The sequence below is a fragment of the Bombina bombina genome, chromosome 2 (genome assembly GCF_027579735.1).
Source record: "Bombina bombina isolate aBomBom1 chromosome 2, aBomBom1.pri, whole genome shotgun sequence".
NCBI classification, from domain to species: Eukaryota; Metazoa; Chordata; class Amphibia; order Anura; family Bombinatoridae; genus Bombina; species Bombina bombina.
The window spans coordinates 1,097,090,450-1,097,116,255 of record NC_069500.1 but is presented as its reverse complement, the minus strand read 5'-3'; the positions used below and the strand labels follow the sequence as shown (position 1 = coordinate 1,097,116,255).

General features: G+C 35.0%; 1 protein-coding gene across 2 annotated transcripts in view; it reads right to left on the bottom strand.

Annotated features, from left to right (window-relative positions):
• Positions 1-25,806, bottom strand: part of FHIP1A (FHF complex subunit HOOK interacting protein 1A) — a 477,992-nt gene that overhangs the window by 210,489 nt on the left and 241,697 nt on the right. For both annotated transcript variants that reach the window (XM_053703737.1, XM_053703738.1), the window contains exon 5: positions 11,320-11,406. In XM_053703737.1, the coding sequence (XP_053559712.1) occupies positions 11,320-11,406 (87 nt within the window). The remainder of the gene's footprint in view (positions 1-11,319; positions 11,407-25,806) is intronic.

The window sequence follows — 25,806 nt, the reverse complement described above, 5'->3', positions numbered from 1 at the left end:
CTAATGGGCTTCTTATAATCCCATTAAAATCGGATGTGGTTAGGGAGAAACATTTTAGGTAAAATATCTTCCTTTTTTGCAAAGAGATGTTCAGATAATATTTTCTAGTCAGCTTTTGACAGCTATGCTGCATCACTTTCAAGTCCTTCAACATTTGGGTATCATGTCCCTTTAACTTTAAGTAGGATTAATTAAAGGGCTATGAAACTAAAAATTATTTAGATAGAGTATACTTTTTTTTTTCCAATTTACTTCTATTATTTCATTTGCTCCATTCTCTTGGTATCCTTTGTTGAAGAAACAGCAATGCACATGGGTGAGCCAATAACATCTCCTGAGCCTACCTAGGTATGCTTTTCAACAAAGGGTACCAAGAGAACAAATTAGATAATAGAAGTAAATTAGAAAGTTGTTTAAAATTGCATGCTCTAACTGAATCAGGAACGAAAACATTTGCCTTTCATGTCCCTTTAACTCAACTGCTGCATTCACTAACAGGTTTATTTAACACACTGGTCCCTGAGTTTTCTCAAAGAAGGTCCTAGACTCTTGATAATAGCATAATATTTTAAATATATATAATTTATTTTTATGCCCTACTCCATGTGATGTTTATATGTGATTGATAATGTCAGACCATATGATAATGTCATTATGTATGTTACATAAGTCATATAAATATATATATATGTGTGTTTGTGTGTGTGTTTAAATAACTAAAACACTTACTGTTTTGTTACTTTTGACTCAAAATGTTGACATTTTCTATTAGAATATTGTAAACAATAAAAAATATGAAAGTGAAATATATCGTAAATGACATGCGAAGTGAAAAAGTCATGAATTTAGGAATTATTTTTTCCTGAAAAATAAATACATTAAAATCTAGTTTTTATATATCTATGTATGTGTCAACTGCTTATCTCCCTGTAACTAACAATATATATATTTCAAATTAAAGTTTTAAGTATATATGTTCCAGACAAAATTGGAATCCACGTGGATGCATTTCAGCTTTGAATAGAAGCATTATTGTAATATACATGCATTAGCAAAAATGCTTCTAATAAAAGCTATAGCGGTTTCAAAGGTGTATTTAAGTATGCACCGTGCACCAGCATTTTAAACACAGCACTTGCTCAGAGAGCCTAAGATGCTTGTAACATCTGGTAATGACTGAATTTGTTAATTTCTGACATGATACAAGCCCCACTGATGTTCTGAACAGCTGCAGTATTTAAAATGCTGCCACACTGACAATATCTAGCTATGCATCACATGCACGTGCAGAGAAAAATGTTAACACTAAAACAGTAATAACTTTCCCTAGAAGCATTTTTGCCAATACATGTATATTGCAATTATTTTTCTATTCAAAGATGTAATTCATCTATGTGGATTTACATTTTGACTGGAATGACCCTTTAAGGAGTTGGTTATAACGTGATAACTATTAGTTGACCGATTTTAATAGTTTTACACATAAAAAAAAAATCCAGATTATTCTGCCTGCAAAAACTTTTCTACGTGATCAATATAGCAGTTTATTTTCTAATTTTAGCTCTGTGTTTTTAGAAAACTCTCTTTTATAGCAAGAACAGAGATTTTTTTATACAAGATGGTAAGCTAGCTTCCACAGAAGCCCTTGCAACACTTATTTCCATTGTATTAAGACAGACAAGAACTTTATAAAACGATTGTGTCAGATAACTTTTCATTTTAAACTGTATAGTCAAGGGAAATTTGATCTTTTTTTTTTTTTTTGTAAAATCAGCATTGTAAGATATGCGCTCATTTATATCTACAGATATAATAAAACACCTGTAATGTTTACATTTATTTATTTATTTTAATGTTTCCCTTTAGGACAGTATTGTATAATTAGTATTTAATACAACATAATAAGTTGCTGAACATGGTTTAAAAGAATATTTAAAAAGGAAATACATACAAGACATGATTAGACTTAGAATAACGTGCATGTATTTTACAATTATATTAGTTGTTTAAATATTGAAGAAAAAGTGTAAAGGTATAGTTTCTATAAAACTACACTATAGTCTATAAAGTCATGGATGCCACCATATTTAAATTAGTTTTCTATTTATCCACTTCTTTTGCCAAAAATATTCAGGGACAGATATAAAATCAGGCAATAAAACAGAGTTTGTGGAAACCCTGCTAGATAATCTTATGTTCCACACAGCCTGGTTTGGACAGTCTCTCTTACTGCATGGTTTATACCTCTCCCTAATTATCCTCAGTGCTCATTACTTTAAAAACTCTTTGGAATTTAGAAAAACAACAATTTTAAGAATTACAATGCTAAAGTACTTTCCAAATGGAAAGATAATAGGTGCGCCTAAAAAAAGTGTATTCATGCTGAAAACACTATAAATGTTTGAAAATCAGTGCAAACAATTAGCATGTATATATATATATATATATATATATATATATATATATATATATATATATATATATATATATATAATAAAAAACAATAAACACATTGAAATGTCCAGTTTGTGAGTGTAAGTGCGGTATATAACCAATAGTAAAAAGTCAAATTAGGGATTGAGAAGAATTTTAAGAATTAAATTGCAGGAAAGGGGGACACAATAAATAATGATTAAACATTTTATATTACAATCTCATAATATTCCTTTAAACTCAAATAAACTAACACTGTGTAGATATAAAACAATTTTTTCAACAAAAACATGAAAGGTTTCTCACTCCTGACCATACTAGTTCCTTCAGCTGTAAGTATATGTTGTAAAATATGGTAATATAATATTTAAACACCAACTTTATGGCTAGATTACGAGTTGTGCGTTAAGGTAAAAAAGCAGCGTTAAGTGGTCCTAACGCTGCTTTTTTACGCCCGCTGCTATTACGAGTCTTGCAGGTTTTGGGGCACCGCACACTTCTTTGGCCTTACCGCAAATTCAATCCTATTGGCTGAAGTTCAATCCTATTGACTGATCCAATCAGCCAATAGGATTGAGCTCACATTCTATTGGCTGATTGGAACAGCCAATAGAATGCAAGCTCAATCCTATTGGCTGATTGCATCAGCCAATAGGATTTTTTCTACCTTAATTCCGATTGGCTGATAGAATTCTAATCGGAATCTAAGGGATGCCATCTTGGATGATGTCACTTAAAGGAACCGTCATTCAGTAAGAAGACTTCGTTTGAAGAGGATGCTCCGCGTCTGATGTCTTGAAGATGGACCAGGTCCGCATCGGATGGATGAAGATAGAAGATGCCATCTGGAGGACCACTTCGCCGGCTTGGATGAAGACTTCTCCCGGCTTCGTTGAGGACTTCGGCCCGGTTGGATGAAGACTTCTGCCGCTTCCTTGAGGATGGATGTCCGGTCTTCAGAACAGTAAGTCGATCTTCAGGGGGTTAGTGTTAGTTTTTTTTAAGGGTGTATTGGGTGGGTTTTATTTTTTAAATTAGGGTTTGGGCCTCAAAAGAGCTAACTGCCCTTTTAAGGGCAATGCCCATCCAAATGCCCTTTTCAGGGCAATGGGGAGCTTAGTTTTTTTAGATAGTATTTTATTTGGGGGGTTGGTTGTGTGGGTGGTAGGTTTTACTGTTGGGGGGGTTGTTTGTATTTTCTTTTACAGGTAAAAGAGCTGATTACCTTGGGGCAATGCCCTGCAAAAGGCCCTTTTAAGGACTATTGATAGTTTAGTTTAGGCTAGGTTTTTTTTTTTTGGGGGGGGGGGGGGCTTTTTTTATTTTGATAGGGCTATTAGATTAGATGTAATTAGTTTAAATATCTTGTAATTTGTTTATTATTTTCTGTAATTTAGTGTTTGTTTGTTTTTGTACTTTAGCTAATTTAATTTAATTTATTTAATTGTTGTTAATTTATTTAATTATAGTGTAGTGTTAGGTGTTATTGTAACTTAGGTTAGGTTTTATTTTACAGGTACTTTTGTATTTATTTTAGCTAGGTAGTTATTAAATAGTTAATAACTATTTAATAACAATTCTACCTAGTTAAAATAAATACAAACTTGCCTGTAATATAAAAATAAACCCTAAGCTAGCTACAATGTAACTATTAGTTATATTGTAGCTATTTTAGGCTTTATTTTATAGGTAAGTATTTAGTTTTAAATAGGTATTATTTAGTTAATGATAAGAATTTTTAGTTAGATTTATTTTAATTATATTTAACTTAGGGGGTGTTAGGGTTAGACTTAGGTTTAGGGGTTAATATATTTAGTATAGTGGCGGCGACATTGGGAGGCGGCAGATTAGGGGATAATAAATGTAGGTAGGTTGTGGCAATGTTAGGGACGGCAGATTAGGGGTTAATAATATTTAATTAATGTTTGCAAGGCGGGAGTGCGGCGGTTCAGGCGCTAATATGTTTATTATAGTGGCGGCGACATTGGGGGCAGCATATTAGGGGTTAATAAGTGTAGGTAGGTTGCGGCGACATTGGGGGCGGCAGATTAGGGGTTAATAAATATAATGTAGGTGTCAGCGATGTTGGGGGCAGCAGATTAGGGGTTCATAAGTATAATGTAGGTGGCGGCGGTGTCCGGAGCGGCAGATTAGGGGTTAATAAGTATAATGCAGGTGGCGGCGATGTCTGGGGCAGCAGATTAGGGTTAATAAGTGTAAGATTAGGGGTGTTTAGACTCGGGGTTCATGTTAGGGTGTTAGGTGTAGACATAAATTTTATTTCCCCATAGGAATCAATGGGACTGCGTTACTGAGTTTTACGCTGCTTTTTGGCAGGTGTTAGACTTTTTCTCAGCTGGCTCTCCCCATTGATTCCTATGGGGAAATCGTGCACGAGCACGTACAGCCAGCTCACCGCTGACTTAAGCAGCGCTGGTATTGAAGTGCGGTAAGGAGCAAAATTTTGCTCTACACTCACTTCTTGCATTTTAACGCCGGGTTTGTAAAAACCTGTAATACCAGCGCTGCAGGTAAGTGAGCGGTGAGAGAAAACTGCTGGTTAGCACCGCATAGCCTCTAACGCAAAACTCGTAATCTGGCTGTTAGTTATCTCATTAATAAATATATATATATATATATATATATATATATATATATATATATATATGTGTGTGTTGATATGTATGTATAATCCACTTTTTCCATTAATATGGGAGACTTCTTGGAACCTGGAGTCAGCTAGCTGGTAGGCTGCTAATCTTATTAGCCTGCTCGTTTATTTGTGCATATCATTTTTTTATTTTTTTTAAAATAATTTTTATTGAGCATCATAAATTATACACAGAAAGTTTTCATATATATACAAAAAACAATGTGTAAGTACAAAGTTTCAATGAAAACAAATTATTATGGGTTAAACCTTATATGGCAGGATGTGAAGGTTTATAACTCCCTGTGTGAGATCACAGGGAAGTCCGTACAGTAATCCCATGAATTTAGGTTGCTGCTCATTTTTACCTTTTTTACCTTAAAATAATATCCTTTTAAGGTTTTGTAAAAACATACAGGTAACAGTTGTCAACAAAAAATACCTTGCTTTTATAAACATATTCCATAAATAATTATGATATTCTATCATCTTATATATAAAGGTGCATGCAAGGTTTAACCCTGCATTCTACTTAAGGGATCAGTACACAATCTAAGTTATGATATATAATGATATGTTAGAACTCAGACGTCTAGGGCGGGCCCCGGTCAGGTCCCCACTCCTCCCTCCAAACAGACACAGTTAATGAACACCCCCTATCCTTTGTTAGATCACAACTCCAAGGTAATCCCAACTGGGTTGTTGTCAGGGCGTTCTGCTGACCACATTATCAGCATTGTCTCGTGTATGTCCAATCGTCCTGTTAAGAAGTAATGGTATCTCTCTAGTTGTAGTGTTGTGTTCACTTTTGCTCTCCAATCTGATAGAGTAGGTATAGAAGTAGATTTCCAATGAAGAGGGATTAGAATCTTGGCACAGGATAGCAGTAGCATGAGTAGTGATTTTTGCTCCTGTGTTTGGAATTTGAATGGGAAATGGAATAACAATGTATCTGGGGTTCTGGGAACCGTTAGTTCCGTGATCAAACATATATCTTCCCAAAACCACCTCCCAAAAATGTTCTAGTAGTTGGCAGTACCACCACACATGTACCAGGGTACCTTCCATCCCACACCCCCTCCAGCACCTCCCTGTAGTGGATGGGTAAATCTTTTTTAGTCTATTTGGGGTGAGATACCACCTGCTCAGCAATTTGTAATGGGATTCTTGTGTATGCGCTGAGACCGATACCTTTTTCCCCAATAAAAACATTTTGTTCCACTCTTCATTTGTGAAAGTGTAGCCCAGTTCTTTATGCCATTGTGAGGTGTATTGTGGGAGGGTGTTTTCAGGTGAGGTCAAGATAATTTTATATATGATCGAGATCACATGTTTAGGTTTATGTGAGGACATACATAGCCATTCAAAGTTTGTCAAGTCCCTAACGAAGAGATGTTTAGATTTATGGGTACTAATATAGTGCTGCATTTGAGTGTATGTGAACCAAGAATTGGCCAAAGTCTGGTGGTCTTCCAATAATTCCTGAGGGGTCTTAAGCCTCCCCTGTGCTATTAGATTGCCTGCACAGTTCAGTGGGAGTTTAGGTGGATCGGCTGTCCCCGCTGCATGTAAAGGTAAGTCATAATTATCGTATATAGGTGTAAGGGGCGCGTGTTTGGTGGAAATGTGTGAGTCCATGGAAATCACTCTATCCCATTTGTTAAGTAGTTCCTCTAATAATGGTAGTTTTGAAATGTCAGTGGGTCTGTGTTTTTTATCTGTCCAGAACAAAGCAGCATCTTGCATTGTATACATTTAGATTGATATATACTACACAAATAATTTAGTTTTTTTGAGTTCCATTCTATTTTTATACAGATACAGAGCGGATAATCAGCCAGCTAGAGGGCTGCTAATAAATCTAGCTTGTTGTTTATGCACTGATCTAAGTGCACCCCACTTGTAAATAATTATAAGTTTTTTTGTGCGGTATGTTCCATATGTGAGTTTTGTTTTGTGGTGTAAAGATGAAGCCCGCTCAAGACTTAGGACTGTGTATTGAAGTGAGAAGGATATTTAAAGGACACTATAATTTTTGGATAAGATTTATAACTTATTTAAACAGGAATTGTGAGCACCCTTATAAAAAATTTTTGTGGCTGCCCTAATTTGAAATTCCATTATCTGAAAGCCAATATTCTACTGCTTCCAAGACAACCAATCAACATGTGTATGCTACTTGCACAGTTGTTTCTAAGAAGACAATATTGTTTGGGAATTCCCTTACATTGCGGTACCATCTAGATCTAACAATAATGTAGATATTGATGTAACTCTGAAAATGTATATTACACTAAAAAATGTGACTATTTAACAATAGCAATACATACGTATATATTTACAATTCACATTTTATACACATATAATTGTATCTATACCTAATATCATAGAGGTCTTTGTATCAGGACAATAATGAAATGAATATCCTAACTATATTTATATTTAGCACCCATTTATGCACATATTCAAGTGATATTTATATGTTCAATTGATTACTTTTCGTGCTATTCCTCCTAGCCTATACACCCTATTGAAGGGAATCATTATAAGAGTATGACTAACATATTCAATGTTATGAAAAAAAATATTGCCTATACTTTACTGATCTAGATGTTAATCAATAAAGATTTGCAACCTCTAGGGTTATTTGTTTACAGTGGTGACGTATTGGCAACCACGCAATCTCAACTGTATATAAATAACGTATACATAACTACAGAGCTCTCATGACCAAGAGCTTACATCACGTGACCTTGCTACAACTTCAGGGAATGGGGATACCCATATATGTCATACATTATGTATATCTTTGGATAAAATATTCTGATTTGAATGACATATGTAATATATTAGCCAATTGTTCCACAAGCACACATGGAATATCTCAGACCTGATGAGCATCAGCTTGATTGGACAACATATTGATGTGCCTGTATTGCAATATTATTTAAATGTGAGTATTACTCATTTACTTTTCATTGAAAATGGCACATAGCTTTTTAATTATTTTTCACTGTCTATCTTGCTACTTTAATCACCCTTTAACAAATGCCAACATTCCTGTCATCGGCCAGGAATACTTGGGGTGATACTTGGGGCAGTGGCAATTAATCTAAAACTGTATACCTGCCTTTTCATTTTTTGTTAATAATAATTTTTGTTTTACTTATATTACATATGATGCAATATAAGTATATTTTACAAAACAAAGCCTACTGTGTGCGGGCAAACTTCAGATTTTGAAATTCCTTTCTTCTGTTTATGTCAATACGTACAAGACTCTGTATTATAAGTAGTTATTGTGTCAATATTATTCTAGGTGTTTAGCACCTTACTATCTTCATTCATCTATTCAATTATCTTCTTAAGTTTAACTGTTTAACCATGTGCTCTAAATAAAACTAGATTACACAACCGCTTTTCAGGTATTAATTGTCTTTTTACAAAGTTTTACAATTTTATGATTCATATAGAATTTTTTATTTTTTTTTAAACTGATTCATATGAACATTTTATTTATTGTCTGATTATATAATTATGTATTGGAATTGGAATCTAAATGCACATTATTTAAGTCCTTTTGTAAACACTTTGGAAATACAGTAAAGTGTTTTTTTTATTATTGTGATGTTATATTAAATATTAAATGTTAGTTATAATATACAACCTATGCTACCTTTTAAAGCCTGCAAAAAGGCATCAGAGTCTACATTTCAAAACCAACAATATGTAATACAGAGCTCAAAAAATGACTGTAGAAAACCTTTGCAATGTATTTGTCTTCAAACTTACTTACCCAGATTCACTAAGCCTAACACTGCCATTGTAATTACTTTGGTCTTTATAGTTCCTTTATATTTTTAGCAGCCTTTCACTATAGGTCACTAATCTCTCCATTCTTTAGTGAATGCAGGGCTTACTTTAATATCTTACAAGAATGCAAAAGCACTTCCAATTGTCTTAATACTATATATAAAGTCTAGATTATTCTACATAAAATACAAAAAAATGCACCATTAGAAGCCAAATAGTGCAAAAATATTATGTGAATGACCAATTTCTTGGTCAAACATGTAGAGAACATTATTCCTTATAATGGACCCAGGGTGAATGGGCTAAAGCTACATAGAAAATGCTGTCAGTTTGTTTTGTTGGGACTTGAGAAGCATTTCCAATTTTAGTAATTCTATGCGATAGTGCACCTTATAGCTTTTATAGCAAACAAGGAGTATACTGAGATTTTGCTTTAAATAGGTCAGGTCAGAGTATATTCAAGATTCTGCTTAAAAGGAAATCACAGTCATTTTCTAAATGTATATAGTATATTTTAGTAATGAAGTACAACATTGCAAAAATATCCCAAAGCAAACTAAGGGCCAGATTACGAGTGGAGCATAAATGTTTGCGCGCGAGCGATACAGGGTTTATCGGAGGTGTTTGCACTTAATGGGGCCGATTTATCAAGGGCCGAATGGCCCCTGATGCCCCTGTTTCCGCGTGAGCCTTCAGGCTCACCAGAAACAGCAGTTATGAAGCAGCGGTCTTAAGACCGCTGCTCCTTAACTGGTCCACTGCCTCTGAGGCTGCAGACATCAATCTGTTCGATCCTATACAATCGGGTTGAATGACACCACCTGCTAGCGGACGATTGGCCGCTAATATGCAAGGGACGGCATTGCACAAGCAGTTCATTAGAACTGCTTGTGCAATGTTAAATGCCGACAGTGTATGATGTCGGCATTCAGCGATGTCTGTCTGACATGATGCGCTACAGCGTATCATGTCCACCAGACTGTGATAATTCGGCCCATATGGGTTTACTGATAGTATTGCGAGTTGAAAGTAAATGTGATTGCTTGAGCACAATTGCGATTTACGCTAGAATGATTACCACATCTTTAGAGCTCTGTTTCGCAAAACAAAAAAATTAGACAAAACACATAAAAATACATTACAAAGTACACTTACACTCATAATAACAAATATTTTTAAAAAAATATTGCACATAAAAGTTATAAGGGCTCAAAGGTATGAGATCTCAAGTGTTAGAAAAAAAAGGCAGGCAAAGGGACTTAACCTTGAGATACATAAACATACATGTCTAAAGATGTATATTTATGTGTGTGTGTGTGTATATATATATATATATATATACAGTATATATACACACACACATTTGTATTTATATGTGTATATATGTATTTACAGACATATATACACATATAAACACATAAATACATGTATATGTACACAGAAATAGACATATAAAAAAGTGCATTGGATACCTTGCAGTTATGAAGATGAAAACATGTAAAATCATATTTATGCAATATTTATTTTTAATAAAGTTTTATACTGTGTATTTACTGTAAATATTTCACATGCCAATGTTGTGTAAATAGCTGAATATGTTCTATGTATTTATAAATATATATTCCTATACAGTATATTTCATTATATAACCTATATATAATCATGTATAAATATGTATTGTACCAAAAAACATCATATATATATATATATATATATATATATATATATATATAAATAAATAAAAATAATATATTCTTCAATGTGAAGAACATTGGAATGTGAAATATTCATATTTTCATATAGGGTTAGCGCACATGAGAATATGTGATTAGGTTTGTGCGTGAACGAAAACAGTTTACTTTCAAATCATAATACAAGCACAACCCGACGTGCAAAAAGCTTATTTATAGCGCAGTTAACACTTGAGCGGGAGTGTTACTTAACGCGCCACTTGTAATCTGCCCTAAATGTTTATAAGCATTTAAATCTGTAATTTAGCTACATGTATTAATTGTGTTGCAAAACATAATCCTAAGGGTTCTTTAACGTATCTGACCAATTAGGGATTAGGGATATATTTAAATAAACTTTTGTCAACTAATCACTATGTAGCATGTTGCAAAGTCAAAGTTCTGCAAAATCATACATCTACTCCAGCCTCCCTGCAGGCAGTGGAATAAAAAAAATACAGAGTTAAATTACAGTAAAAAAATAAAAGATACATTTACATTCCCACAAAGAGTGTTCGGCTAAACCAGATCATCAGCTAAAGCATTGTTGGTTGCCTCTATATATTATACACCAAAAATCTGAATGCATTTATGGACAAACGCAGTTGTATAACCTGGAATGGACAGTGCTTTAGAATAAACATTTTTACACAACAACTTTATTCATAAAATATAAATCAGTATGAAACGTACCTTGTGTAAAGCAGGAGCCATTACCGGCAATAGGAAACCATTGTAAATGTAGTCTACAAGCTGGGCACGTATGAGTGGATGAGCCACCTAAAAGACAATAACAAATAAATAATGTCAGTCTTTTTAGTTATTATGTCAAACCTGTATACAGATTGGAAAACATGTAAAATATTTATGAGAGAGTAAAAACTTCGATCTTTCCTTTTTCTTTTTTGGCATTGCAGATAAAATATTTCTCTTGATAACAATCCATCATGAATTTTACGAGTGGAGTTCCTGAGCATGCCTGTCTTTAGCACTCTGTGGCAGCAGTGTTTTACAAGGTTTTTGTAGCAGTGTTTTACATTGTTACAAACACTGCTTGCATAGAGTACTAAGGACATGCATACTCCTGAGCTCCAATAAAACTATGTAGATTTACTCTTCAATAACAAGTGTCAATACTTGAAAACAAATTTGATTATATAAGTAAATTGGCAAGTTATTTAATATTGCATGTTCTGCCTGAATCATGAAATTGTAAACATATATACAGTGTGTATATATATATATATATATATATATATATATATATATATATACATACATACATACATACAGTATATATACATACATATACACACACACTCTCTTCCTCTGATCGGAAGATACCCTGGCCTTGTTCCTGGAACCAAGCCTAAATGGGAGGTGTTTAAAAGTCATCCCAGAATCCCATTCAGTACTTGGTTATTTTGTATGAAGACTGAAGTGTTCTTGTTCCTTACCTGTCCTCCTGGCCCTGACCCTGGAAAAGTGACTAGCTTAAAGTAAGCCCTGCATCCTGTCTCATTCTCCTGTTCTGATGCTTGGTTTTGGATAGGTATTCTGTTTTGATCCTGGTCTGTTTACAGATTATTCTTCTCCTGCTGTTCATCTTCAGCTCAATTGGTTCCAGACATCAAACCAAGTAATATGTTAATTACCTTACAGGAAGGCACATTACCACTCATCTGTACAGAAAGGGATATCCCACTTTTTTGCAATAACATTTTGCATGGAAGGCACTTGGCAGGACTGAAATTAGCATTTCTTGTGGACCTGATGATCCTTTGAACATTGGGCCCTTAGTATGAATTTCAAGTAGTAGATTTTTTTTAAAGTTACTTCCATTTTCCCTGCCCCTTATAACCATCAGTCAATCACAAAACACATATGTATATACTGTAAAGTATCACACATGCTCAGTGCCTGGTGACTCAAAGTGTGCATATAGAAAGATTGCACACATTTTCATAGAGGAAGTAAATTGGAAAGAGTTTTGTTGGGTTTTTTAAACGGCATCTTCATAAAAGTTTACTTTTGACTTTAGTGGCCCCTTATTGAGAATATTGAGAATTGGGATTGTGATCAGAAAAACATGACTGGCACATGTTAAGTATAGGGCCCTTTTTCACTGAAATGAAAAAAATGCTCCTTGACATTGAAAATGGATCTGCAGCCTTTAATATGCTGATAATTATCATAGATTGTGGTCAAAAGATTAAATGCTATAAAAAATAAAAGCATTTGATGTATTCATCCTGAATATAGCTGCATTGTCACATGTTGTGAGCTTTGCCTGCTGTCCCAACGGCAGCTCTAATGTCGCAGTATCCAGGGAATTCACAGCTCTGTGTATTACATACGGTCTCCGCCCAACACTAACAATGACAAGTTCGGCACAACAAACACACAACTTGCCCCTGGTGTAATGCCTTGGCCCGAAAAACACAGCCCAAATGTCCACTTCACCATGTGTGCTTTGTTTGTATATATTATGTTTAATAAGGATGATTAAGTATTAATGCGTTTATTTTCAAACATTAGAATGTTTTGGAGTTTGAGGCAATAATATACAATTTTATGTACAAAAAAATGCAACAAGGGTTGCATAAAAGGCAGATTGCCAAACTCCAAATCAATATGATTGAAAAGGTAAAGTATCGAAAAAATATTTATTTTTTTCTTTTTACCAACATTCGTACAAGATAATTTTATTGTGCGTAAAGAAATAAAGTCCAACCGGATTTTATGTCAGAGTATATAAATATTATGATGAATATTACATATGTGTATATATATATATATATATATATGTATATTTTATACACTGTATATGTTAGATGAGACCTCAGGATTAATTAAACATGAGTTTGTTGAACACAGCTTCTAATACACGTCTATCAGGATTGACGATCAGTAGAGCCTTTTTGAAACACAAACATTTCTTTTCTAAAGGAAATAGCTCAGTGACCCTATTCATTTGACTATATATGCAGATTTTATAACCTCAGAACATTTGGTGAGGTGAGAAAAGAATGTGTTCAAGGACCCCTTTGGAATTTGACACGTGTGATACAACAGTTCTATCTCACTGAATCTCTATTTGAAGACTTACTGCAAAAACCCCTCTTGGGGGAAGGTGACACAAATAAAATCAAATACACATCTGCACTGCTGGCTAAACAGGAAATATGCTGTTTTAAAGACTCTTACAACTCCTCATGGATTGACCCCATGTGGAGCAATAAAGGCCTTGGAAAACACAGACAAATGCTAAGATGTGACTCTGGAAGTCACGTAAGCAGACAGCAAATAAACATTTTTTTTTTCTCTCTCTGTTTAAATACATGCCCCAGAATGTATTAAATATAGAAATTTGGGAAATTGTCTAATTCTATATTATTATTACATGGGTATTTGCTAAGCTTGGGAGGTAACTGTTTTAATCAGTCAAAAATGTGTAATAAATTCTGTTTTGTTTATATTTTTCAGACAGATAATCTCAAATCTACATAGAAGTGAATGTGCATGTATGTGTGTATATATATATATATATATATATGTGTGTATATATATGTATATATGTGTATATATATTTATATGTTTTGAAAACATAAAAGATCTTACTTAGCCTCTGTGTGTTTAAAAACATGAATAGGTGTTTATGGACCTGAAGAGAAGTGATTATTAACATTTATTTTCTTATTTCAGATCTACATAGACAGGATTCACTTGGAATACAGTACAATACTGAATTAAAAATAAGCTATTATTCACATATAAATGCCAGGATACCGATAAAATTGTAATGCATTTTAAGCTACTAATTAGCAGTATTAAATTACCTTAATATAATAAAATGTTAATAATATAACATATTTGGTATCAGAATAATCAGAAAAAATAACCTAATATTAACCATCTGTAATTGGGGTTATATATGATTAATGCAGAGAGTGTGATCTGATTAAATAACCATTTTATAAAAAAAAAATTAACTTGCTTAAAAATGTCAGAAATGCTGTATTGTATTGCTATGTTGTACTGTATGCTGCCACCTGGTGTTATGTTGCGAGAACTACAGCCAGAAGGTTCTTTCTGGCTGTTAAAAATGAAATTTCCAAGGGCCAATCCGATTTAGACTTCCCAGATAACCAATGGGAAGGTCAGCTCCCGTAGTGCCACCCACATGATGTCATCAATGATTATATAATGGGAGTGTTGAATGCACAAGGAGAGTTGTCTGTAACTTGTTGAAAATTAGTGATCTGATTTTGGCTGCGATATACCTAAAAAAAAAAAAAAAGTTCACTTCAGCAAGGAGCTTAAAACTTATCCTTGATTTGTGCAAAAACCTTCTTTCAAATGAGATGACCTAAAGACCGCTACGAATTGGATCTGTTGCAAAACATTGGGAACCGGATTGCTGTTTATTTGGGTGATGTATACAAGGGTTTTGTAAGATAAGTTATATGCATAGTCAATTTGTATTTAATAGATTTAAAGAAATAGTGTGTTTTAATTAGCATTTCACAGCCTATATATATATTGTTTAAATCTGCGTCTGATTGACCAAGTGACTCATCTATGCAAGTTCTGATATTGTCAGTTAATTTTGTATTAGGATAAATTGCAGTTAAATAGCAGAATATATATTATCCTATTGTTTTATAAACACTGTTTAGAATTGTATTGCTTGGATGTTAAAGGTTTTTAGTCCCATTGTGTTAAATAAATAAAAGGCTGAATTGTGAAGGTATATTTTTCTGGGTTTTGTAAGAAGGATAGCATATCTTAAGAGTTGGTTTTACGCATATAAACTTTTATTTAGTTTCCTTTTACTGCAAATATAGTTCAATATGTTTATGGATATTAACTAAATAAAAGAATTCAGATATTTATATTAATTGTATGGTCTAGTAGGTGCATGGTTGATAAGGGTTTCTATTTCTTTGTATGGTGTTTATAACCCTGCCATAAACTTATATATATTATTTGGATAGCACTGCTAAGATTTTCATAAATATACTGACATAATAATTGGAGGCATTGCATGAGATTTAATAATATCCATCATAATTGATATAATATATTTGTAAGTAAATAGAAATTATTATAAAAGAGAAAAAATTCATATTTCGATATTAATATTTTGAAGATATATTTTTTTTTTTAAAAGTTGAAATATTAATTTTCATATTTCGAGATTGACATTAACATCTTGAAATATTATTAAAGATTAATTTTGAAAAATTAATAAAAATATTAATTTTTCATATTTCAAAATTGGTCAAAAATATTAATTTTTCATATTTTCAAAATAAATCAAAAATATTAATTTTTTCATATTTCGGAATATTAATTTTTCATATTTCAAAATTAATAATATTTTTTTTGAAATATAAAATTTTTCCTTCTCTCTTTTTATTGGCAAAAATTGTATTAGCGTTTTAGTTAAATAAATACTAAACCAATACAATAATGTCTGTAGCCAGAAGTGACTCATTTAATTCTATACATAGCAATGAAATTGGTCCCATAACCATACCTATTACTAAAGGTCAGGTCCTTAAGAAAGATATCTTAAGTTACCTTAAAGGGAAGTTTAATATTGCGGGTGAATTAAATGATTTTATGGATATGCTTGAAACTAGGGCTAAAAATATTACCGTTAATAATAATATGTGGAATGAAGAGAATGAATTCTTCCAGGAATTATTAATGATTAATCAATGCGAAGCTCCCAAAAAGCGAGATGAACTAATACTAAAATCCTGGCCCCTTTTAATATGCATAATTGACGAAATGTCGTTTTGTGTCACAGACAAACGATTGCAAATACAGGAGCTAGAAAATAGTATTCGTTCCTCGCGCAGACGCGAAGAGGGTTTAAAAATAGCCAAAAATAAAATGGATGAATTTGCCCAAAACCTAGCCACCTTAGATAAGCACAATATGGACTTAATCGCGCAGATACAAGATTTAAATAAACAGCTTGCGCAAAGCCAGAGAGAATTAAGCGATTTAAAAAGGTCATATCGCCATAATGAAAACCCCTATATTAGCAATGAGAATAATACAGATAATGCTAACTCCTTTAGCGAACGCGTCAGGGACGAGGTACGAAAATATATAGAACAACATAGACAAATGACCCCTAACGGGTCAGAAGTAGATTTCCCAAATAGACAATCCCCTCAGGATGTAAATCCAGAGGACAGCTGTAGCGCAGCTGATGCGGGGGAGGGAAACTCTAACAGAGAATCCCAAAATAAGTCTGATAAAGTCTATGATTCCCATAAAATAATCACTTTCGTACAACGCGCAGTACCTATATTCTCCAATAAGGGAACAACATCTGTAATTGATCATTTACAGGCTTTTGAAAATGCGTTAGCTATAATGAATGTTACAAGTGAGAAATTGAAAATTGAATTTCTGCCTTGGGTATTTGACAGTAAGCATCACAAATTCTTTGCTTCACTAAAGGATATGAATATTCATTCCTGGAATGGGGTAAAACAACAATGCAGAAAAGAATTCGGGCAATATCGCACTAAAACTGCCGCGAAAATAGCGGTATATGGTTTAAAGTGTCGTGCGAATCAGAGTCCAGTCGAATTCCTTTCTGTATTGAAAAATGCGTACAGTATGGCTGAAGATAATCCCAGATTTGATGGCTCAGAATTTGTAAATTTATTTTTTGAAGCATTGCCTACACCCATCAAAATCAACTTAGCTAGAGATTTTGATGAGGACTGCTCATTGGAATGGCTGATCAAAGAGAGTACGAAGTTATACTCTATTCAGCAGTCCAGTGAGCAGGGGGTTAAAAAGGAGTCAAAACCCAAAATTGTGGCAGAAACTAGGGTGTCACCTAGCCCCCTCAATTTGGAGTCCAACAAGAGGACTTATGCAGAGGTGGCCAGTCAAAACAGGCCATCTCCACAGAGGTTTAATTCTGCCCCTCCCCCTACACAGGTTGAGGCGCAGGGAGACTATAACCAAAGTGGGGGACATAATCAGGTGAATAATTACTCACAAAGAGAATACTCACCAAATAATTGGTATCCGCGCAAGGGTAGATACAATAGACGGCGAAGATATTCTCAGGGTAACCAGACACCCCAGGTATATAATGCTCCCCAAAGTACTAATGCTGAACAAGCTGAACCCCAGGGGCAACCACGCCAGAATAGAAATAGTGGCCCTGATTCTGAGGGAACCCAATGGTCCAGGAATCAGTACAATGGGGCACCAAGAGATAGGCCCAGGGATAGAGGTAACTTGTACAATCAGGTAGATATGCTGTTTACCCAATTAAATCGGTTGAGCGAACAAATCGCTAATATGAGTCAAAAATCTACGGCTCAGCAACCGAACAATACTTTTTTAGGGGTACAGCCAGTGGTCAGCAGTGGACCACAGGCACAGTCATAAATACTGCAGTATCACCTGAAGGGGAGGGGAGAGATATACAAAATGTAGTAATAAATATCAATGATACTAATCATGTTATCTCCCCACAGACCGGAAACGGACAAATTAGCTGTGACAATGAGCGACATCAGCCGGAAAAAGTTAACAAATCTCTTCCTTTGCAGCTCTCTCTTAACCTTGTTTCCACAGATGCAGTACAAAAGAATCCAGCCGACCCTGTCATAGAGGAAACAGGTAGGTATGAAGCTTCTTCTGCATCGGAAAGCATGGCAAACTCAGGTAATACGTGGCGAAGCCCACAAATGTATGAGAATGCAAATTTTATGTGTGAAATGATAGAAACTGCAGGAAGATATTATGTACTAGTTGAGCTGCAAGATTCAGTCTCCAACCCTATCAGGGGATTAATTGACACTGGGTCACAGGCAACTATCTTATCCCACAGATACTACACACAGCTAAATGAGCTAACACCCCACAAACCTAAAATAAAAGAATTTGACGGTTCTCTGATAGGTGTTGGGGGTGATTCCCTAAAAGTCTACGGTACTGCCTGGTTAAAATTTAAATTGGGGAACAGGGTCATAAGACACCCTGTCATTATAGTGGATCTGCCAACTGATCGTTTAATTATTGGTAGTGATCTCCTGAAACGATTAAGCACCATAATTGATTGCATAAATAATGTAATTTGGTCGCAAGTTAAACGGCCTATCAATTATGAAAAATCTGGTACATCTCGCGCCCGACATAGCTGTCACGTGGTGGAAGAGAAACCAGATGCTGTGGAGATTCATTTCAGAAATAACTCTGTACCTGAAATCACTATTCTACAAATAGATGATCAGACTCCTTTTAGTGGCTCTGATGGTAATACTTTTAAAATTTCGCCTGGAAAGATAGCGAATATTTCCCTAGATGGCGATGTATTAACCATATCACTCCACAAGGGGGATCATAAAATCCCTAAGGGGGGAGGCCACACTCAATACCTCACAGGGATTGAGAGAGTTAAAGAGGATCTATTTATCCCTATACAAGTGCATGACCTTGGTAAAACCAAGTATGCTAAAATAAATTTAAAACAGGAAGCTAGCTATATAAGCGAAGGTTTATTAGCGCAAATAGCTGAACCTAAAGTGATTAAATATCTTTCTCCCCAAGACCACTGTGTCAACGGCCTGGATGACAGGTCTGAAAGCTATAACATCACAGCTAAGTGCTTATTATCTATCTCTATTGGTAATAAGTCAGTGAAGCACCTGTTTTTAGTTTTAAATACTCCCCATAATCAAATATACATTGGCAATGATATCTTACATAGATATGCCATACAAATAGATTTGATTAATTCTTGCCTCTGGAGCAGGTTAAAGGGGGACCCTGAAGTATTTCAGGATGAAAATGCAGCCCTGAAATCAAACCAGCAATTGCCATATGCTGTGAATATGCAGGTATCTAGCGATGTTATAATTCCTGCTGGGGCTGATAAATTTCTTTTACCCTTACAGGTAAAGAGAGGTCAGAAATTAAAAACTTCTGAAACACTGATTTGCCTCTCCCATAGAATACAAAATCTGGGTGTCTCAGTAACCTACACTCCTATGGTGAATATTGGAACTGTTCCAATAAATATTATTGTGCATAACATGACCCCACAGGATATAACATTATCCAAGGGAACTACCATAGGATATGCACTGGAATCAAGTTATTACACTTTTGGATTCCAGAATAATGTAATTGGGCTAATACCTGAAGGATACCTAACTGAAGAACAATTAATAGAACAATCCTTTGCATCTATGCCAGAGGGTCTATTTAATATTCAGTCTATTTATCCCTTCAACTCAGAGGAAGGCATCTGTAAAATTGAAGAAGCCTCTCTAGTGTTTGATCAGCCAATCAAACAGCAAGATTACCCCAATCCCCAGAGTCATGGGAGCAATATAAATTATAATCAAGGGGATCTCACCTCTAGGTTGGAAGAAGCCTATGAAATAGGACAGCCTGAAATCTTTCCAGGATTTCAGCAAATAGTCGAAGAGCAAATATCCTTAGCCAATGGCTGTTCTAGCGATGATGAACGCCAACAGCTGCGAGAACTCCTGATGGAGTACAAGGATATTTTCGCTAAGGATTCCTATGACTGTGGTACTACAGACTTGCACATTGCAAGAATACAAACAGATCCCGATGCACCACCTGTATTTGTCAAACAATACAGACTTCCCTTAGCCTCATATGATTCTCTTGCAGAGATCATAAGGAATTTGGAAGAAAGAGGTATTATCAGACAGGTGCACAGCTCTTATAATAATCCTATTCTAGGTGTCCTTAAGCCCAATGGACAATGGCGTTTGTGTGCTGACTTAAGACAGCTAAACAAACGAGTATACATGTCTGGCTGGCCTGTACCATACATTGACCAGTGTCTAGCACAAATGCAGGGATCCAAAATATTCACTGCCATTGATTGTGCACAGGGATATTGGACCATAAAGGTACATGAAGAGGACCAATATAAGCTAGCATTCTCCTTCCAAAAGATTCAGTATGCATTCCAGAGACTTCCATTTGGATACATAAATTCTGGACATGAATTTGCTGTATTCATGCATAAGGCTATGCCTGACGCACTGGAAAGGGGGACCTTATCTTATGTGGATGATGTTTTAATCAGAAGCACAGACTTTGAAAAACACATTGCAGAGCTTAAACACATCCTCAGCCAACTTAAAAGGGCAGGTGTCAAATTATCCCTGCAAAAAGCTCAATGGTGCCGCACTCGTGTAAACTTCTTGGGACATGAAGTTACCTCTGACGGATTAAATCCCCAGAAGAAAAAGGTGGAAGCTATAGTGAATTCTAAAAACCCGACTAACTTAAAGGAATTGAGATCATTCCTGGGTATGACGAATTATTCTCGCAAATTCATTGATAATTATGCGGAATTAACTAAACCACTACTACTTCTTCTGAAGAAAGATGTGAAATGGCACTGGAGTGAGTCTCAAGAGACAGCCATCAGAGAGCTGAAGAGAAAACTCACTCAAGCACCTTGCTTAGCGTACCCTGAAGGTGGTAAACCTTTCTTCTTAGAAACAGGGTACACAGATGTAAGCATGAGTGCTGTGTTATACCAAAAGCAGGATAATTTGAACAAAGCCATTGCTTATGCGAGCAAAAATCTATCCCCAGTAGAAATAAAGTTTAACGATTGCGAAAAAGCCCTCTTATCTACTGTATGGGCTCTACAAAATTTCCGCAGCTATATACAGGGCGAGAAAATTATTGTAGAAACGGCCCACCAGCCTTTGCTATATTTGCAAAGTGAGAGAATAAGAGATGGGAATCTGTCTAATAGCCGCATAACAGCGTGGACTCTTTCCTTACAAGGCTGGCCCTTAGAAATTCGCTACAAACAGAATAAAAAGAATCCAGTCGCACAAGGGCTTGCTGAGCTCCACGACTGTACTGCTAGAGATCCTGGGGAAGAATTATCAGAAGATGATTTTCTGGAGGAACAATTGCTTTCCCCATATAAAATATACAATGAGGACCATTGTCAAACATTACCTTGGGTATATGTTGATGGTTGTTCTTACCATGCCACTATTGATAATGAGCGCAGACTAGTCGCTGGCATTGGTATAACTGGGGCAAATGGATTCTCAAATATATCTGTAGGTTTCAACATTGGACCAAGATCCAGTCAAGTTGCAGAACTAACTGCTGTTTTCAAAACCATTGAAATGGCTATTGAACATGGTATTCATGAATTTGTGATCATAACTGACTCAAATTATGTGCGTGACAGTTTTGTTGAATACCTGCCAACTTGGAAAAGAAATGGCATGCAGAAAAGCAATAACAAACCAGTCAAGCATGGCAAATTGTTCTGCGAGATTGATAATCTGGTAGTATCCAATGATTTAACCATACACTGGAAAAAGACCAAGGGTCATTCCAGAGTTTTAGGTCCTGATAAGGAAGGCAATGACCTTGCGGACTCATTAGCCAAACAAGGAGCCATAACTGGAGAACTCCTTAATATTGAACACTTAATGGGTGCAATTCAGGTAGAAGCCATTACCAGAAACCAGGCAAAACAACAGAGTGAGCCTAACTTGGTACAATGGAGTCAGGATTCTCCTAGTGAGGACCTGATCACTAGTCAAAAAGAAGACCCCATTGTAGGCATCTTCTATAAACACATAGAAGATCCTGAAAGCAACCCCATCTCAAAAGATGATTGTATTGGCAAAGAAGATCTGAGAATCTTAATAAAATCTAAATCACAATTCAAATTACAGGATGGTTTGTTAATTAGAACCTCCAAAACTGGCATCCAACAGTGGGTAGTACCCACCAAGTTCAGAGGTCTAATGCTTCAACATGCCCATGATGCTCCCACATCTGGTCATCGCGGTGCCAAACTCACGTACGAAATATTGCGTGACTACGCTTTTTGGCCACACATGTTGAAAGATGTTCAAACCTACTGTCAAGGGTGTTTAATCTGTCCACAGTTCCAACCCACTGCACCAACGCATAGAGCGCCATTGCAGAAAAGGGGGATGGTAATGCCATGGTCAGATATACAAATTGATTTTATTGGTCCGGTAACAAGGTCATCAAGAGGTAACAAGTACATGTTAACAGTGACATGCCTGTTCACTAAATGGGTAGAGTGCATTAGTGCACCTAACAATAGTGCTGAAACATGTGCAGCATTGCTCATCAACCATGTATTTTCCAGATTTGGTTTGCCCCAAAGAATCGAATCAGATCGGGGGACCCACTTCACTAGCGAAGTGATGACAAAAATGTGGAAAATACTAGGGGTTAAAAGAAAGCTCCATATTGCTTATAGAGCTGCCTCAAGTGGTGGTGTAGAGCGTTACAACCAATCCATTGTTAAAATCCTCAAAAAGTTTGTGAGTGAAACAGGTAAAGACTGGGATATAAAACTACCTCTAGTCTTAATGGCATTAAGAGCAACTCCAAGTAGTGCTACCAAGATGTCACCTTTTGAGCTGATGACTGGTAGAAGAATGGTTCTACCTCAGCATCTGCTGTACCGTACATCAGACCAAAACTTGATAAACGCTGCCAATACACATCAATATGTGGAAAACCTAAGGAAACACCTGCAACATGCCTTTGCATTTGCTCAAAGGAATTTAGAAAGAGCCGCAACTGCCACTAAAACCTATTATGATCTCAAAACATCCAAAAAGGAATATGAAATAAATGATAAAGTTTATCTTTATAACTTTGGAAGAGATCAGGTTAGGGAGAAGAAATTTCTTCCCTCATGGAAAGGTCCTTTTGTCATTACTGACAAAATATCTCCAGTGGCCTATAAAATACGGATCCCCAAAAATGAAGGTTTCATAGATAAATGGGTACATATAAATCAACTGCGGGCATGTCATCCCAGGTCCCAACTACAAGTCATAGAGGGAGAATGAAGTGTCATATCCCCAAATGCACTAAAGACATACTGTAATTTAAAGATGCCTAACTGATAAACATGAAAGCTCAAAATAACAAACTTTCTTCATAAGAGACTGTCTATGAGGTATACGGTTGATCCTCATCAAATACCACTGACTTTAAGCCAATTCAAATACATGTGTCCTACATCTATTTGAAGTTGGAAGGGGGATTTATGTCAGAGTATATAAATATTATGATGAATATTACATATGTGTATATATATATATATATATATATGTATATTTTATACACTGTATATGTTAGATGAGACCTCAGGATTAATTAAACATGAGTTTGTTGAACACAGCTTCTAATACACGTCTATCAGGATTGACGATCAGTAGAGCCTTTTTGAAACACAAACATTTCTTTTCTAAAGGAAATAGCTCAGTGACCCTATTCATTTGACTATATATGCAGATTTTATAACCTCAGAACATTTGGTGAGGTGAGAAAAGAATGTGTTCAAGGACCCCTTTGGAATTTGACACGTGTGATACAACAGTTCTATCTCACTGAATCTCTATTTGAAGACTTACTGCAAAAACCCCTCTTGGGGGAAGGTGACACAAATAAAATCAAATACACATCTGCACTGCTGGCTAAACAGGAAATATGCTGTTTTAAAGACTCTTACAACTCCTCATGGATTGACCCCATGTGGAGCAATAAAGGCCTTGGAAAACACAGACAAATGCTAAGATGTGACTCTGGAAGTCACGTAAGCAGACAGCAAATAAACATTTTTTTTTTCTCTCTCTGTTTAAATACATGCCCCAGAATGTATTAAATATAGAAATTTGGGAAATTGTCTAATTCTATATTATTATTACATGGGTATTTGCTAAGCTTGGGAGGTAACTGTTTTAATCAGTCAAAAATGTGTAATAAATTCTGTTTTGTTTATATTTTTCAGACAGATAATCTCAAATCTACATAGAAGTGAATGTGCATGTATGTGTGTATATATATATATATATATATATGTGTGTATATATATGTATATATGTGTATATATATTTATATGTTTTGAAAACATAAAAGATCTTACTTAGCCTCTGTGTGTTTAAAAACATGAATAGGTGTTTATGGACCTGAAGAGAAGTGATTATTAACATTTATTTTCTTATTTCAGATCTACATAGACAGGATTCACTTGGAATACAGTACAATACTGAATTAAAAATAAGCTATTATTCACATATAAATGCCAGGATACCGATAAAATTGTAATGCATTTTAAGCTACTAATTAGCAGTATTAAATTACCTTAATATAATAAAATGTTAATAATATAACATATTTGGTATCAGAATAATCAGAAAAAATAACCTAATATTAACCATCTGTAATTGGGGTTATATATGATTAATGCAGAGAGTGTGATCTGATTAAATAACCATTTTATAAAAAAAAAATTAACTTGCTTAAAAATGTCAGAAATGCTGTATTGTATTGCTATGTTGTACTGTATGCTGCCACCTGGTGTTATGTTGCGAGAACTACAGCCAGAAGGTTCTTTCTGGCTGTTAAAAATGAAATTTCCAAGGGCCAATCCGATTTAGACTTCCCAGATAACCAATGGGAAGGTCAGCTCCCGTAGTGCCACCCACATGATGTCATCAATGATTATATAATGGGAGTGTTGAATGCACAAGGAGAGTTGTCTGTAACTTGTTGAAAATTAGTGATCTGATTTTGGCTGCGATATACCTAAAAAAAAAAAAAAAGTTCACTTCAGCAAGGAGCTTAAAACTTATCCTTGATTTGTGCAAAAACCTTCTTTCAAATGAGATGACCTAAAGACCGCTACGAATTGGATCTGTTGCAAAACATTGGGAACCGGATTGCTGTTTATTTGGGTGATGTATACAAGGGTTTTGTAAGATAAGTTATATGCATAGTCAATTTGTATTTAATAGATTTAAAGAAATAGTGTGTTTTAATTAGCATTTCACAGCCTATATATATATTGTTTAAATCTGCGTCTGATTGACCAAGTGACTCATCTATGCAAGTTCTGATATTGTCAGTTAATTTTGTATTAGGATAAATTGCAGTTAAATAGCAGAATATATATTATCCTATTGTTTTATAAACACTGTTTAGAATTGTATTGCTTGGATGTTAAAGGTTTTTAGTCCCATTGTGTTAAATAAATAAAAGGCTGAATTGTGAAGGTATATTTTTCTGGGTTTTGTAAGAAGGATAGCATATCTTAAGAGTTGGTTTTACGCATAT